This window comes from Esox lucius, chromosome 10, assembly GCF_011004845.1.
Source record: "Esox lucius isolate fEsoLuc1 chromosome 10, fEsoLuc1.pri, whole genome shotgun sequence".
NCBI lineage: Eukaryota > Metazoa > Chordata > Actinopteri > Esociformes > Esocidae > Esox > Esox lucius.
Window position 1 is genome coordinate 704,522 of NC_047578.1, and position 17,335 is coordinate 721,856.

General features: G+C 39.6%; 1 protein-coding gene across 1 annotated transcript; it reads right to left on the bottom strand.

The window, feature by feature from the left end:
* Positions 1–1,762: 1,762 nt before the first annotated feature.
* On the bottom strand, positions 1,763–10,976 carry LOC105027727 (sodium-dependent neutral amino acid transporter B(0)AT1-like). Its single transcript, XM_029122839.2, has 12 exons — positions 10,642–10,976; positions 8,318–8,458; positions 7,755–7,892; positions 7,157–7,338; positions 6,868–6,978; positions 6,659–6,771; positions 6,368–6,496; positions 5,938–6,094; positions 5,562–5,763; positions 5,246–5,405; positions 3,409–3,571; positions 1,763–2,499 (listed from the first exon to the last, which is right to left on the bottom strand). The coding sequence occupies exons 1-12, from the start codon at positions 10,841–10,843 to the stop codon at positions 2,248–2,250; spliced, it is 1,950 nt and encodes a 649-aa protein (XP_028978672.2). The 5' UTR covers positions 10,844–10,976; the 3' UTR covers positions 1,763–2,247.
* Between the last annotated feature and the right edge of the window lie 6,359 nt (positions 10,977–17,335).

The window sequence follows — 17,335 nt, forward strand, 5'->3', positions numbered from 1 at the left end:
GGAAAAATATAAAAGATTTTAAAATAAATCACTTCTTGAGAAATAAACTATGTCAGTTATTATATTGTATTTTCTCAAATACTTCAATGACTTTAGCAGTTGTTTTTTTCCTCTGCTTGTTTCATCTTGCAATGTATTAAAACTTACACAGCCACTTCAATTCCATGCTGCCTTCCCTGTTCTTTATGCTATATAAGGGTGTTATTGATCATTTGAAATGATTGAATGACTGGGAGTTTCAATCTGTCATTTCTGTTGTACACATTATTTTTCGATGGAACTTAAATAGTGCAAACAAAAAATCTCAGCGCCAAAGCCTGACATACATTCCAATAATTATAATATTTCTAAATATTAAATGTTTTTAAATTTCACCATGTCAGTGATGCAGTAATACTTCGGGATAGTTTAATTCTGGATAGTTTAATTGGATAAGATATGCTAAGCTGTTCACATCTGTAATTAATGTGACCATTATTGTAGCATATCATTAGAGTATCATCATTCTTCATTGGTCAGATAAGAGTATCATCATTCTACATTGGTCAGATAAGAGTATCATCATTCTTCATTGGTCAGATAAGAGTATCATCATTCTACATTGGTCAGATAAGAGTATCATCATTCTTCATTGGTCAGATAAGAGTATCATCATTCTACATTGGTCAGATAAGAGTATCATCATTCTACATTGGTCAGATAAGAGTATCATCATTCTTCATTGGTCAGATAAGAGTATCATCATTCTACATTCGTCAGATAAGAGTATCATCATTCTTCATTGGTCAGATAAGAGTATCATCATTCTACATTGGTCAGATAAGAGTATCATCATTCTTCATTGGTCAGATAAGAGTATCATCATTCTACATTGGTCAGATAAGAGTATCATCATTCTACATTGGTCAGATAAGAGTATCATCATTCTACATTGGTCAGATAAGAGTATCATCATTCTTCATTGGTCAGATAAGAGTATCATCATTCTTCATTGGTCAGATAAGAGTATCATCATTCTACATTGGTCAGATAAGAGTATCATCATTCTTCATTGGTCAGATAAGAGTATCATCATTCTACATTGGTCAGATAAGAGTATCATCATTCTTCATTGGTCAGATAAGAGTATCATCATTCTACATTGGTCAGATAAGAGTATCATCATTCTACATTGGTCAGATAAGAGTATCATCATTCTACATTGGTCAGATAAGAGTATCATCATTCTTCATTGGTCAGATAAGAGTATCATCATTCTACATTGGTCAGATAAGAGTATCATCATTCTTCATTGGTCAGATAAGAGTATCATCATTCTACATTGGTCAGATGAGAGTATCATCATTCTACATTGGTCAAATAAGAGTATCATCATTCTACATTGGTCAGATAAGAGTATCATCATTCTACATTGGTCAGATAAGAGTATCATCATTCTTCATTGGTCAGATAAGAGTATCATCATTCTACATTGGTCAGATAAGAGTATCATCATTCTACATTGGTCAGATAAGAGTATTATCATTCTACATTGGTCAGATAAGAGTATCATAATTATCAGGTAAGGTCATAGTCAGGTAAGGGTGGGTTGCATATCAATTTAGCCACATCACATCTATCAGTCTCTGAACGACATGAAGCAGACTGAGACTGAAGCAGACTGAGACTGAAGTAGACAGACTGAAGCAGACTGAGACTGAAGTAGACAGACTGAAGCAGACTGAGACTGAAGTAGACAGACTGAAGCAGACTGAGACTGAAGTAGACAGAGGAGGGTCAAGTAACAGACACACAGAAACTGAGGGATTAAGAGTGAAAGCCAGTACACTGCCAGGGTGTTTTGAAAGATTAGCTTTTTTTATACAACAAAAAAAGCATTTGCATATAGACAGAAACGTACTTGCATTATTTAACTTTTTATGAACCATAAAAACCATATTGAATAATACAGATCTATGTATTCAATAGATAATAGACATTAATATATTGCGAAACCAAATGTTTCGGTACCATTTGCATTATGTATAAAGTATACAAAACTAAAACAATAATTCACATACTGTACATAACATGAAATAACTTTGTTACATGCTTACATTCTTTCAGCATGATATTGCCATGCATTGGGTAATAAACTAATTTGTTGTTTACAAAAATGTGAGGATATTCGCATATGCTTTCCACTGTCATTTGTGTAATTCATTGTTCCCAACAAAATAAAAATGACTAGAGAAAAAAAACACAAACCTATTTATTGAAATCCACAACTGAAGGTAAATCGCATGCATAGTCATTTGTTTTTTCACTCATAGGGATTTTAGCGGAGACACTGTTGATTGTGTTTTCACTGTAGTCTTTGTCTTTCTTACAGCAGCGGTTGTAGATGAACTTGAATATGGCGACTCCAGGGACTGCCAGACTGGGAAAACCAGCCAGGATGAAGATGATGATGTAGACCCACGCCGGGTACTCACGGTCTGCCAGGGTAGGGAATTCCGGCTGAAACGAAACATCAGACCAGAGAACACAGTCACTTTATTGACTATAAAGATGAACAGAATTTTTTTTCATATCATAGAAATTGATTGGAAATATTGTTTAAAAAATAAATAACATACATTCTAAATATCATACATATCGTAAATAAATATCATACATACTAAGTATCATACATATCATAAATAAATATCATACATACTATCATACATATCATAAATAAATAACATACACACTAAATATCATACATATCATATATACATATCATACATACTTTCATACATATCATATATAAATATCATACATACTAAATATCATACATATCATATATAAATATCATACATACTGCCCCCGCAACCCAATACTGGATAAGCGGATGAAGATAAAGACATACTAATGGTCATTCATATCCATTATCAATCTACATACAAATGGTCATTCATATCCACTATCAATCTACATACTAATGGTCATTCAAATCCATTATCAATCTACATACTAATGGTCATTCATATCCATTATCAATCTACATACTAATGGTCATTCAAATCCATTATCAATCTACATACAAATGGTCATTCATATCCATTATCAATCTACATACTAATGGTCATTCATATCCATTATCAATCTACATACTAATTGTAATTCATATCCACTATCAATCTACATACTAATGGTCATTCATATCCACTATCAATCTACATACTAATGGTCATTCGTATCCATTATCAATCTACATACTAATGGTCATTCATATCCATTATCAATCTACATACTAATGGTCATTCATATCCATTATCAATCTACATACTAATTGTAATTCATATCCACTATCAATATACATACTAATGTCAACACTATATCCTGACAACAACAACTACAAAACGTTTTCATGTCAACATCATTTACCGTGTCCATGTCCCAGACAAGGTAGGTCAGTGTCCCGCTCAGCTGGGTGACCAGGTAGAAGATGAAAATGAACAGCATGATCACGGGACTGATGAACCTCCACGTCACCTGCCAGAACAAGTTGGGTTTGTGTCCAATCATGAACTCAATATCTGCATTGAACCTGTTGGCGGAGCAAAGTGAGGCTCAGAGCACATTCAGACGCATTCACTGTCTGCATATTCCCAGATACACAGATATATGTGTATCTGGGTAATCATGATAACAGCATCACAATTCTATAATTGAAAACAATGTATTCCATGTTATCCAATATTTAATAAACTGCACACTGATATACATTGTACTGACTTATCTGAGCCCGTCCTGACCACTACTATCTGTCCGTGGCCAATGTCCGCTTGGTTGTGTGGCTGGTCTAGTTTCTGTCTGGCGATCCCTGAGGTCACTGACAACAGCTCAATGGTTTTACTCACTTTAACTTAGGTATTTGACACAAACTTTGACCCTTGTCTATGAAAAGCCACCTGACTTTTTTCTCTGAAAGATTGAAGAAGAACCTAAACATCCTGTGTAAAAATACTGTGTGAATCAGTCCTTGGAAGGATTTTAGAGTATTATAAATAGTGCCATCTGGGGTAAGTACTGGGGTAAAACTGGCTATATTGTCCTGGTAAAGCAGCCTGGATTGATCTGGTATTGCAGGCTATATACTACTGAGTAAAGCAGGTTATATTGTCCTGGTAAAGCTGGTTTTATTGTCCTTGTAAAGCAGGTTAGATTGTCATTTTAAAGCAGTCTATATTGGTCTGGTACAGCAGGCTATATTGAACTGGTAAAGCAGGCTATATTGGTCTGGTAAAGCAGGCTATATTGACCTGGTAAAGCAGGCTATATTGACCTGGTAAAGCAGGCTATATTGACCTGGTAAAGCAGGCTATATTGACCTGGTAAAGCAGGCTATATTGACCTGGTAAAGCAGGCTATATTGACCTGGTAAAGCAGGCTATATTGACCTGGTAAAGCAGGCTATATTGACCTGGTAAAGCAGGCTATATTGGTCTGGTAAAGCAGTCTATATTGGTCTGGTACAGCAGGCTATATTGAACTGGTAAAGCAGGCTATATTGGTCTGGTAAAGCAGGCTATATTGACCTGGTAAAGCAGGCTATATTGACCTGGTAAAGCAGGCTATATTGACCTGGTAAAGCAGGCTATATTGACCTGGTAAAGCAGGCTATATTGACCTGGTAAAGCAGGCTATATTGGTCTGGTAAAGCAGTCTATATTGGTCTGGTACAGCAGGCTATATTGGTCTGGTAAAGCAGTCTATATTGGTCTGGTAAAGCAGTCTATATTGGTCTGGTAAAGCAGTCTATATTGGTCTGGTAAAGCAGTCTATATTGACCTGGTAAAGCAGGCTATATTGACCTGGTAAAGCAGGCTATTTTGAACTGGTAAAGCAGGCTATATTGACCTGGTAAAGCAGGCTATATTGACCTGGTAAAGCAGTCTATATTGACCTGGTAAAGCAGGCTATATTGACCTGGTAAAGCAGGCTATATTGGTCTGGTAAAGCAGTCTATATTGGTCTGGTACAGCAGTCTATATTGGTCTGGTAAAGCAGTCTATATTGGTCTGGTAAAGCAGTCTATATTGGTCTGGTAAAGCAGTCTATATTGGTCTGGTAAAACAGGCTGTAGTGACTTATCCCCTCTATCCACATCCTCCCCAATGACAAAGTCATTTTGAAATATGTTTTAATATTGTTTGTTTGGGTGCCTATTTATATTAACATTCTGATGCCAAATTACTTTGTGTACTGGGTCTGTGCTCACCTGTCTATCCCATAGATATAAATAACGGACACCATCTCACAGAAGGCGATGATGAGGAGAGGGATGGAGCCAGCAAAGTTGTCAAACAGAGCCAGCCAGTAGTTACCGGACTGCTGGGTAAATATCAGGGCGATGAAGAAGGACACAAAGCAAGTCACACCTGAAGAAAAAAGAAAAAAGTAAAAAATGTTCTGAGCTGCAATAAATATTGAATGGCTTTAGATCAAGATATAGTCTGGGAAAGGGTTAGGATCGCAAGCTCAAAGAATCTTTCTTGCAACTAAAACAAGAAACTCAGCCACTGAATGTCTCTAACCGGTCAACAGTTCTTTAGGCCACTTGGGGAAGAAGTTGAGATCCTGAAGTGGAACAACCACGCCTTCAATGTTTCCAAACATGGTGGACAGCCCCAGACAGAAGAGCATGATGAAGAAGAGGACGGACCAGAGAGGAGAGATCGGCATCTTGGTGATGGCCTCTGTGAACACGATGAAGGCCAGACCAGTTCCTTCCACACCCTGGAGGAACACCAACAACAACAGCTTCAGTATTGAATAGATCAATTATGGATGTATAGTTCTCTTCAAGTTAGGAATTAATTGAAAAAACAAAGCAAGTAAGATCTAGTTGAGGGAGTCATGATTTTTTTACTGGTATGCTTTGGATAATTTGATATACAGTAGTTACACTACCTGACTTAGAAAATGCTGCAAATCGCAGTTCTTTAGATCCAAACTCTGAATATCTCCAGGGAATGTGCTGTTAAGATGCTGGAAGGCTTCTTCATAGTTACTGACAGTAATGTTACCCTCTGGAAGGTCAAATGCATTCTGCAGCATCAAGATGTTTCTAGGCAGAGAATTTGGAAGCATGACCAACAAATCTAACTCGAGACGATGATTTTATGCAGAGCGTTTGGAAGCATGACTAACCAATCTAACTCAAGACGATGATTTTATGCAGAGCGTTTGGAAGCATGACTAACCAATCTAACTCAAGACGATGATTTTAGGCAGACCGTTTGGAAGCATGACTAACCAATCTAGCTCAAGACATTCTCTTTGTGACCTCATCAGTTTCCACACATTTTGACAAAGGTGAATCTGTATATAATTTACTGACCCACTCACGCAGTCATCAAACTTCTCAGTGGCCCTGAAGCCAATTATGGAGTAGATGACTGTAGCTGAGTATACAGAGGTGGCGCCGTTGATGATGGAGATTATGACAGCATCTTGTTCACAGTTATTGCTGGAGAAACAAGGGAACAAAATAATTTAATTATACCAACATAATCAAATTGTGATTAAGAACTTTGATCCCATGGTATAATGTTAATGGGCAGCTACTTTCTCTGTGAATGGATTAGGGCTCAGCCTTTATGAAATAGTGTTTTATCAAGGAGTTCCATACTGCACAGAGTTGTAGCTGGAGAAGGAGATGAGCCCTCCGAAGGCCAAGGAGAAGGAATAGAACACCTGCGCCCCTGCATCCAGCCAGGTAGACGGGTTCATCAATTCATTCACCTGGAGACACAGAACACAGCCAACGTACAGATCAGTTTTTAGATTAAATAAGAACCTTACAATGACTAGTTGTTAGTTGACAAGGTCAGTACTCACATCTGGAGTGAAGAGGAATATGATTCCATCCACAGAACCTTTGAGAGTCAATCCTCTGATCAGGAAGATGGTGAGGACCAAGTAGGGCAATGTAGATGTTATGTACACAGCCTGAGAAGAGAGATGCACAGAGAGATTATTAAACAGTATGCATTTTAGAGAGAGGGAGTGGGAGAGTGTTTGAGAGGCTGAATGGATAAGAATGGATAAGATAACTAGCAAACAGGCTGTTATTTATGTGGAAACTACCCTCCCCTGATTGGGCCAGAGAATGAAACGGAGCAGGTACCTTGCCAGTAGTTTCAATTCCTCTGATACAGCAGACATAGAGCAGGGTCCAGGCGGCCACCAGTGTCAGAACCATCCACCACTGGAGACCTCCAGACTCATCGATTGCTGTTGAGGTGTTCAGGGTCTCTCTGTACCAGAAGTAATCCACTGAGGTGCTTCGAGCACATTCCTCCACCAGACCTGCACGGAGCAATGTTAAACTCTCTAAAGGCCGTTTGGGTGGCTAACCTTCACAGTTATTGCTCTGTTTCAGTTCTTATGTCGAACTTGAGATGGATTACCAGTCAGATCATCTGGGAATGTTAGCTAAGGGCAGTGAGGTTTATGAAGGTTATTCAGATTCCCAAGAGCTTTTGCCAAGGCAGTAGCTATACTTACTGGGATTCACTTTAAGACACAAAACATAGTATCAGCAATACACTTATAGCCTTTAAAATGCAACTAACCAACTGGAACTACAAAAATAGACGTGTGTTTGTGTGTGTTTACTGAGGTAATACTGCTTGTTTACACCATATTACAATATTAAGTAGCTATGTTTGGCTGTACTATTCCTTAGTTCTGATGGTACCTACTATTATGCATAAAGGAAATACCTGTCTTGTTTGCGTTGAGGGGGCATTGACTCCAGGGCAGAGGGTCCTGAAAGGAGTTGAAGAGGTACCACATGATCCAGGCCATGATGGTGTTGTAGTAGAGACCAACCAGGAAGGACACAAACATGGAGGCAATACCTGTTTCAGAAAACATTTCAGTAACAATACCTGTTTCAGAAAACATTTCAGTAACAAAACCTCTTCCAGAAAACATTTCAGTGACAATACCTGTTTCAGAAAACATTTGAGTGACAATACCTGTTCATAAAACATTTCAGTAACAAAACCTCTTCCAGAAAGCATTTCAGTGACAATACCTTTTTCAGAAAACATTTGAGTGACAATACCTTTTTCAGAAATCTTTTCAGAAACATTTGTTGTGCATTATAAGAACTTTAACGTTTATTCAAATATCCAACTACGCCATACATTATGAATAATCATGTAAAATATAAGATTGCATATGTATAAATATTTGCAATGTGCAAACATGCCATTGTCTTGCATGGTCACAGGAATTTCACACAGTTATGTAGTGTAATCATTAATAGACAGTCACCCACCAATACCAGTGAGATAAGGGTTGACCGAGGACCACACTCCAACGCTCCCTTTCCGGAGGCGCTGTCCGATGGCAAACTCCAAGTGTAGTAAAGGGATGCCCTCCAGAACCAGCAGGATCAGGAATGGAATCATAAACGCTCCTGGGAAGACGGCACTGTATTTCAGTTTCATTTGGTTTTGAAAAGTGATTTTGATTTCTGATTAAATGCCCCTTCCGACATATGACACCTGACTCACTGGTACTTAGTATTTTACAAGTCTTTATACATTAACCCAGTCATCTGCTACTCCAACATTAACCTGCGCTTGAGTGGATATTTAACTCTGGTCGCTCCTAAAGCCTATACCTCCTTAAGTCAATCAATCAATCAAATTTATTTATAAAGCCCTTTTTACAACAGCAGTTGTCACAAAGTGCTTTATAGAGACACCCAGCCTTAAAGTTGTCACTCAATTCAGTTTACTGATGCTAAAGACTGATTGAGTTGCAAAAGGCCCCTAAGCTTGACATTTAATTCTCGCCTCCCTTCAGAATTGTACTTATCAACTTGCATCTAATTAACCAATATCTCATCAACCTGCATCTAATCAACCTGTATCTGATCAACCTGCATCAAATCAACCTGTATCTGATCAACCTGCATCTAATCAACCAATACTGGATCAACCTGCATCTAATCAACCTGTATCTGATCATTCTGCATCTAATCAAACTATATCAGGACAATCTGCATCTAATCAACCTGAATATGATCAACCTGCATCTAATCAACCAATATCGAATGAACCTGCATCTAATCAAACTATATCAGGTGAATCTGCATCTAATCAACCTGAATATGATCAACCTGCATCTAATCAAACTATATCAGGTCAATTTGCATCTAATCAAACTATATCAGGTCAATCTGCATCTAAGCAACCTAAATATGATCAACCTGCATCTAATCAACATGTATCTGATCAACCTGCATCTAATCAACCAATACTGGATCAACCTGCATCTAATCAATCAATATCTGATGAACCTGCATCTAATCAACCAATATCTGATGAACCTGCATCTAATCAAACTATATCAGGTCAATCTGCATCTAATCAAACTATATCACGTCAATCTGCATCTATTCAACCTAAATATGATCAACCTGCATCTAATCATCCAATATCTGATGAAACTGCATCTAATCAACCGTATATCAGATCAACTTGCATCTTGTTTTCGTCAGCGTAACTTCATGTTTATTTGTCTATTCTTTGTATACTGTTTCTTGGTTAATTTTTATGAATTTTTTTACAGCATTTATTTCTCTATTGTGTTGTCTTGCAATTGAATGCCTTTGGTCAGATAATCATTGAACAATATAACTGGTTTTCAATCGACATACCTGGTTAAATAAGTAGTAAAATAAAGATTTGGAGCATCACTTTATTATAAAGTGTTGTAAACATTTTTGAAATGTCAAAATACTGCAAACTGAATAAAGTAAGACATACAATGGCAAATATAATAACAAATTCCCTGTTGCTTTGATCTATTTGTTATTTCTGCACAGAAAGCTATGATTTAACCACCAGTTGAGAATGATTACAAAGTTGTTTGTTGTTTCAATAATAACTGGATATCTAACCATGACCTGGTTTATGTTCTGTGAAGCTGTACCATGAAATCCTCTCATATTATTGGTTTATGGAAATCTAAAATAGATATACTCACATTTTCTTTACTATAAATCATTATTAATTTCTTATTATTCGACATAAAATACAATTGACAGTTGTAGGTTAATTGGTTAAAAATGATCTCTCTGTCTCCAGCTACAATATGTCCATTCTGAGAAATAACCCTGTAGTAACGTGAGCTCCAGCAAATGTCAAGTTTACTGAGTTAGTGAGCCCTTCTCGTGAAACAGTAAAAGGTGTTTTTATCGGGTGGTTTAGCAAGCTGCTGCCTCCGTTTTACATGGGATGCTACAACATGGGTTTGAGTGTGGTCGGCTGCTCTCTGGGAATTTCCCCTCACTGGGGATAATCTGAAAATATTGTAAAAACTACATAGAGTTGTTGCAAGAAGTCTTTTTCATTAATTTACAGAAAAGTATTTTTTTCTTTCAAGAAATAAACCCCTTCCCCAGCCTACCTCCTCTGTCATAAAAGCAGTTATTTTACAGTTATTTCAATTTAAAACTAATTAATCACACTATTGCAGTTTTGTGAATAATTTGAGTAGTTATCAAGAACTGGTGGTAAAGTACAATTTAGCCTTCAAAAAAGTATTATAATTCAAAAAAGTTTCACAGGAAACCTGGACATCTGAACCTACCTCCCCCATGGCTCTGACACAGGTAAGGGAACCTCCACACGTTCCCCAGACCCACACAGAAACCCACACAGGTCAGCATGTACTGGGCTTTGTTGTCCCACTTGGGCCTGTCCCCGGCCTCCTCCTTCTCCATCCTCTCCAGCTCCTGGTGAGACGGTATCCTTTCATCCAGACCTGGGTTAGGCAGCTTAGGGAACCTCATGGTGGTGGGCTGGGTAGATGAGTTCTGAAAAAAGCTATGAAGGCACAGTTGTCTTTTTTTTTTTTCAATGAACAGGTGTCTCCACTGTGCCTTCTCTCTCTTCACTGTCACCTGGCACAGATTGACGTCTGTCTAAACCCTTTGTGACCTTTACCCTCGGACTGGGTTTTTAGCACTGTGAGAGCTCCTCTGATCTATTGTTACGTCACAGCTCCAGTTATCTGCAGATGCATCGGAGCTGGTGAGGTATTACACATTATCAGCAGATTACGGCAGCTAAAAGGTCAACCATCTTGATAATGGTTAATTCACCATGCCTGGTGGGTCTACAGAGAGACAGTGTCGGAGGTAGATGTTTACGACCTGCATAATCCCTACGTTGTGAGTTCTGGTACATTACATTAGAATTATAATTGTTCTTATTTTTTATTATTCTTATTACTACTTAAACTTATTTAATTGTTTTTAGTCACGTGTACGTGTTATTGGACAGAAAAGTGGTAAAAGACATCCCTAACCCCATGTTAGTAATCTATAAAAGATGATAACCCTAACCCCATATTAGTAATCTATAAAAGATGATAACCCTAACCCCATATTAGTGATCTATAGATGATAACCCTAACCCCATACTAGTGATCTATAGATGATAACCCTAACCCCATACTAGTGATCTATAGATGATAACCCTAACCCCATATTAGTAATCTATAAATGATAACCCTAACCCCATATTAGTAATCTATAAATGATAACCCTAACCCCATATTAGTAATCTATATATGATAACCCTAACCCCATATTAGTCATCTATATATGATAACCCTAACCCCATATTAGTAATCTATATATGATAACCCTAACCCCATATTAGTAATCTATAAATGATAACCCTAACCCCATATTAGTAATCTATATATGATAACCCTAACCCCATATTAGTAATCTATATATGATAACCCTAACCCCATATTAGTAATCTATAGAAAATAACCCTAACCCCATATTAGTAATCTATAAATGATAACCCTAACCCCATATTAGTAATCTATAGATGATAGCATGATGAACATGCTTTGGAGATTAGTCCAATACTTGTAAAGAAAGGTGAATAAAGTGTTTTTTACCTTAAGTCCTCAAGTTCTCTCAACAGCACATATTATCCTTCACCCCCTGATAGACTTACCTCAAATGATGAATGCCTTTTGGCAATACCCCCACAGACTCCATGAAATGAAATATATATTGTTGTCTTCTAACTTCCTCTTTGTACTTCCTTATATTGGAATAAGGAATGTATATTAAGACTCTCCTGTGATAATTGTTTCTTGATAACATACTCTTTAGCAACAATTCTGTGGGCATTTGTTCAAGTTTTTTGTATATTTAACCTGTCTTTCTCCACAATGGTAATGAATTTCTATAACACCTTTCTACTGAGGGACTCAAATCTCTTTACATATTAATGTGGAAGCACCTCATCGACTGCCAACATACAGAACCTCCTGGATGAGGTTCACCACACATCAGGTGGAGATGTGAGGAGGGATATAAGACAGATATAAATAAGGTGATCAGGTGACCCTTACTCTTTAACATCAGTCCCAAGGGAGCTTTAGTGACCCCAGAGTGTCAGGACACATGATTAAAACCTTTAGGCAGGGCTTTGTCCTCGGTTTAGGGATCGGAAGGCATCAAAAGCCCATCTTACACAATGTCCTCCCATCAGACCTTATCTCTCTGCTGTCTGTGCAAGACTTTCCATCAGGAGGAGTGGCGTAGATGAAGAAATAAGAAATTGCCTCTCATCATAAAATGTCTCTGTTCCCTAGATAGTGCACTCAGAAACAGATCCCCTAGTACAGAAAATAGGATGGCCTTTGGGACTCAGCCTGTTGCTATTGACTACACTTGTTGGATGCCGCCCCCCCATCTTTTTTGTTATAGAATAACCTTGACTACTAATCTAATCAATGTTCTCCTGTTATATAATTATTAACCTTGGCACTGGTAAAATATCATATTACAGTGTAATGTGGCAATATAATAAAGTCAAGATCATTGATAATGAACACTTTGTTATTTGTCATTAGGTCACCAGGGATGGACAACATCACTTTTCCTCAGTCAGGGACACAACATTCCACTGAGAGTGATATTAATAAACTAAATGCATCACATCAGCAGTTCTTCTGGTGTTAAGTATGTCATCAGCCAGGTCAATGTTTAAGTGGGTAGTTTGCAGAGCCAGCTACCTAAACCTGTAATGAACTAAAGACCAACTGGGCTCAAATGACGCATTCTATATCATAACTGGACTCACACGACACATTCTATATCATAAATGGGCTCACACAACACATTCTATATCATAAATGGGCTCACACGACACATTCTATATCATAATTGGACTCACACGACACATTCTATATCATAATTGGACTCACACGACACATTCTATATCATAACTGGGCTCACACGACACATACTATATCATAACTGGGCTCACACGACACATTCTATATCATAAATGGGCTCACACAACACATTCTATATCATAAATGGGCTCACACAACACATTCTATATCATAACTGGACTCACACAACACATTCTATATCATAAATGGGCTCACACAACACATTCTATATCATAACTGGGATCCCACGACACATTCTATATCATAATTGGACTCACACAACACATTATATATCATAACTGGACTCACACCACAAATTCTACACCATATTAACATTGTTTTCTTCAGCAAACCCACCATTTAAAAAAATACATGTATTCATCAACCACTGTTGACTTTTTTAATTGGAGCTGTGAGTCGGTCAAAAAAATATCAAACTCACTGCTCCCCTGCATGTACAGATTCCAGTGTGGACTTCTTGGTTGAGCGAGTAACATGAAAAGAACCAGAATAGCATCGATAAGCAGAAGACACATTTCTCAACATCAACTACCCCGAGACCGCTGGGAATTCCTGGGACAAAGCAAAACCTTGACCACAAATAGTATTTTACAAAATCGGGGAGAAGAAGGTTAAAATAATGCATGCTGAGAGGCTGTTAATAGGCTTAAGTTGGCCCTCTCTCATTATAGTAGTATTTAGTAATTTCTTCTCAACAGGGAGACCTGAATTGTTCGTATGAATTTTCTGAACAGGGTGTGTTGTGTGATTGTAGATGCAGGAAAATTAATAGAACACTAATTTGTTTAAGGTGTAAGAGCATTTTATTTTCAGGACACTGTTTTATCCAGTTAATATAACTTATCAGTGGAACAATTGTTCTTCTTAGCTAACATTTTATTACGAATGTGCATGTTAGCAAGAACAAAACTGGAGCTGTGAGTCGGTCAAAAAAAATATCAAACTCACTGCTCCCCTGCATGTACAGATTCCAGTGTGGACTTCTTGGTTGAGCGAGTAACATGAAAAGAACCAGAATAGCATCGATAAGCAGAAGACACATTTCTCAACATCAACTACCCCGAGACCGCTGGGAATTCCTGGGACAAAGCAAAACCTTGACCACAAATAGTATTTTACAAAATCGGGGAGAAGAAGGTTAAAATAATGCATGCTGAGAGGCTGTTAATAGGCTTAAGTTGGCCCTCTCTCATTATAGTAGTATTTAGTAATTTCTTCTCAACAGGGAGACCTGAATTGTTCGTATGAATTTTCTGAACAGAGTGTGTTGTGTGATTGTAGATGCAGGAAAATTAATAGAACACTAATTTGTTTAAGGTGTAAGAGCATTTTATTTTCAGGACACTGTTTTATCCAGTTAATATAACTTATCAGTGGAACAATTGTTCTTCTTAGCTAACATTTTATTACGAATGTGCATGTTAGCAAGAACAAAACTATCATCCCATCTTTTATGAATTTTATCAGTGCACTTCTCCAGCATTTTGCCAGTGTATATGTTACATACTGTATATATGACTGGGAAGTACACTGAGATTGTGACTTGCATATAATTTGGGTAAAAGACACAGTAGCCCTAACCCTTTTATTCAAGTACATTACTGTATTCTACTGACACCTATGGATCAAGATGTAAAGTCCATTTAGGGCAACTTTGTTGGTGTCTCTAAGTTCCAGTGCAACGATTAAATTCTGGCCATATTCTCACTTCTGCATCACGTTTCAAAAAAAAAAAAGTGTTCTTTAAAGGGATCGGCCTGTAAGTATTGTGGAGACCTCAAGCTCAACCTTGACAAGACTGAGCTGACCTTGGACAACACACTCTTTTTCTCCACAAACCTCAAGCTGGTGACTTGATCCTGTTCCACCAAATTCATTGTGTTTGACCTTTCACAGGAAGTGGCACAGTTACTAAAACATGCACTTGTCATGTCTGGACTTGTGTTACTCCCTGTTGTTGAGGCTCTCTGTTTGTCAAACCCCTGTGTCTTATCTATAACACTGCAGGCCGTCTATTGTTCCAAACGTCATATTCTCCCATGTCAACCATTCGGCCACACACTCTCCTGGCTTCCTCCTGGCTTCCTTCTGTCCTGACATCCCAGTGGTGGAATCAGATTCGGCCAGTTCCTTGACTATTTTCTGAAAACTTCTGAATCCTTTAAAGAGTATTAGAAGCAATATAATCTAGACCCTTCAGAATATCACTGGCAGATACAAAAGTACTTCAGGGTTATTCAATCTGGTAACGTTAATCCTCACAAGCTGACAGTGGCTGATTTTGAATACTGCTTATATCATGTTTATATCACTTTTTTCAGTTCCCACCCTTTCATTGATCAGAATGCAGAAGGATCTCCATTGTACAAGCATATCTTCGGCTCCCTCTGGTGGATGGCTGTGTAATACAATGATAAGGTTGAAAAAAAAAACTTGGGTGGTGCTTACAAAATAGCAGAGCTCCCCATAGGTTCAATAGATAGTTATCACGCGACGTCATGGCATATGGGAATGCCCACATGGCGGGCAAAACAATGTCGGTCAAGTCATTAGTCTTCCCCATGGTTGTGGTTGTGTGTACTATAGCCTCAGAGAGTTCATTAGCTGATTAGGGCTCCTCTCAGGTCGACATTTCTCTATTATACATTTTTTATTCTAATATTTTGAGATACTGGATTTTTGATTTCCTTGAGCGGTAAGCCGTAATCATCAAGATTGAAACAAAAAACGCTTGAAATATTTCACTCTATGTGTAATGAATCTTGAATATATGAAGGTGTCACTTTTTGATAAACTTTTCCACGATATTCAAATATTTATTTTTATTCAATTTTTTTTTTAAGATGCACCTGTACTGGGTGCACTACGCTACACTGACCACCCATAGAACCAACAGTTATTTAGGTAAAACAGCACTCATGTCACGTCCCGGCTGTGCCCCTAGCCATCTCTGCGCTGGGCTCGGGGCATAGCCGGGACAGGACAGGAGGTGGCATTTAGCCACCTCTACTCCTTTTTTTGGTTTCCCCAATTGGAGGCAGGTGTTAGTTATTGCCTCCAATTGGGGACCCTATTTAAGTTTAGTTTGTTAGGCCCCAAGGCGTGGTTCATTTTGGTTTTGTGTATCCTGTGTAAGGAAGACCCACGTCACTGGTTGCTGCCTTTTTGTTTGTTGGAGTCCTTCTTTCTTTTGTTTGATTAAACATGGATTACCTTCCCTACCTCTACTCTGCGCCTGTGTCCTTTCCACCCCACGACCAGGACAGAATGAACCACCACCAAGAGACACAGCAGAAATGGACGGTAGGGGAACTCCTCGGTTGGCCGGACAGCGACACCGAGGAGGAGGAGAACCCCTACTGTCCTCTGCGGCACACCAGGCCTCCACAGCATCCACCCCGGAGGAGACGTCGACGGAGGCGACGTAAGCAAACCTCCGTGTGTCCGCCCCAAGAATTTCTTGGCGGGGTGCTGTGGGGGCAGGCGGAATGGAAGGACGCGGCCGTGCCACCCGTGCTCACGTGTGGGGTAGTCCAGGTGCCCCAGCCCTGCCCGGTGCCAGCTCCTAGGCGTCGGGCAACAACGCCGGGGGGGCCTATGAGGGCTTTCCCTGGTGTAGGGAGATGTGAGGACTGGTGGGGCTATCGGGACCCGCCGTACCGGTTCTCGCAGCCAGCGCCCCCCGCTGCCCGGGAGCCGCAGCCAGCGCCGCCAGCGCCCCACGCTGCCCGGGAGTCGCAGCCAGCGCCCCACGCTGCCCGGGAGCCGCAGCCAGCGCCCCCCGCTGCCCGGGAGCCGCAGCCAGCGCTCCTCGCTGCCTGGGAGCCGCAGCCAGCGCCGCCAGCGCCCCCCGCTGCCCAGGAGCCGCAGCCAGCGCCGCCAGCGCCCCCCGCTGCCCGGGAGCCGCAGCCAGCGTCGCCAGCGCCCCCCGCTGCCTGGGAGCCGCAGCCAGCGCCCCCTGATGCCTGGGAGCCGCAGCCAGCGCCCCCTGCTGCTTGGGAACCGCAGCCAGCGCCCCCCGCTGCCTGGGAGCCGCCGCCAGCGCCCCCCGCTG

Coding starts and splice junctions, on each gene's coding strand:
- LOC105027727 (XM_029122839.2), bottom strand. CDS start 10,843: ATGAGGTTCCCTAAGCTGCCTAACCCAGGTCTGGATGAAAGGATACCG. Junction 6,979..7,156: donor GAATTGAAACTACTGGCAAG/GTACCTGCTCCG, acceptor CTCTCTTCTCAG/GCTGTGTACATAACATCTAC. Junction 6,772..6,867: donor TATTCCTCTTCACTCCAGAT/GTGAGTACTGAC, acceptor CTGTGTCTCCAG/GTGAATGAATTGATGAACCC.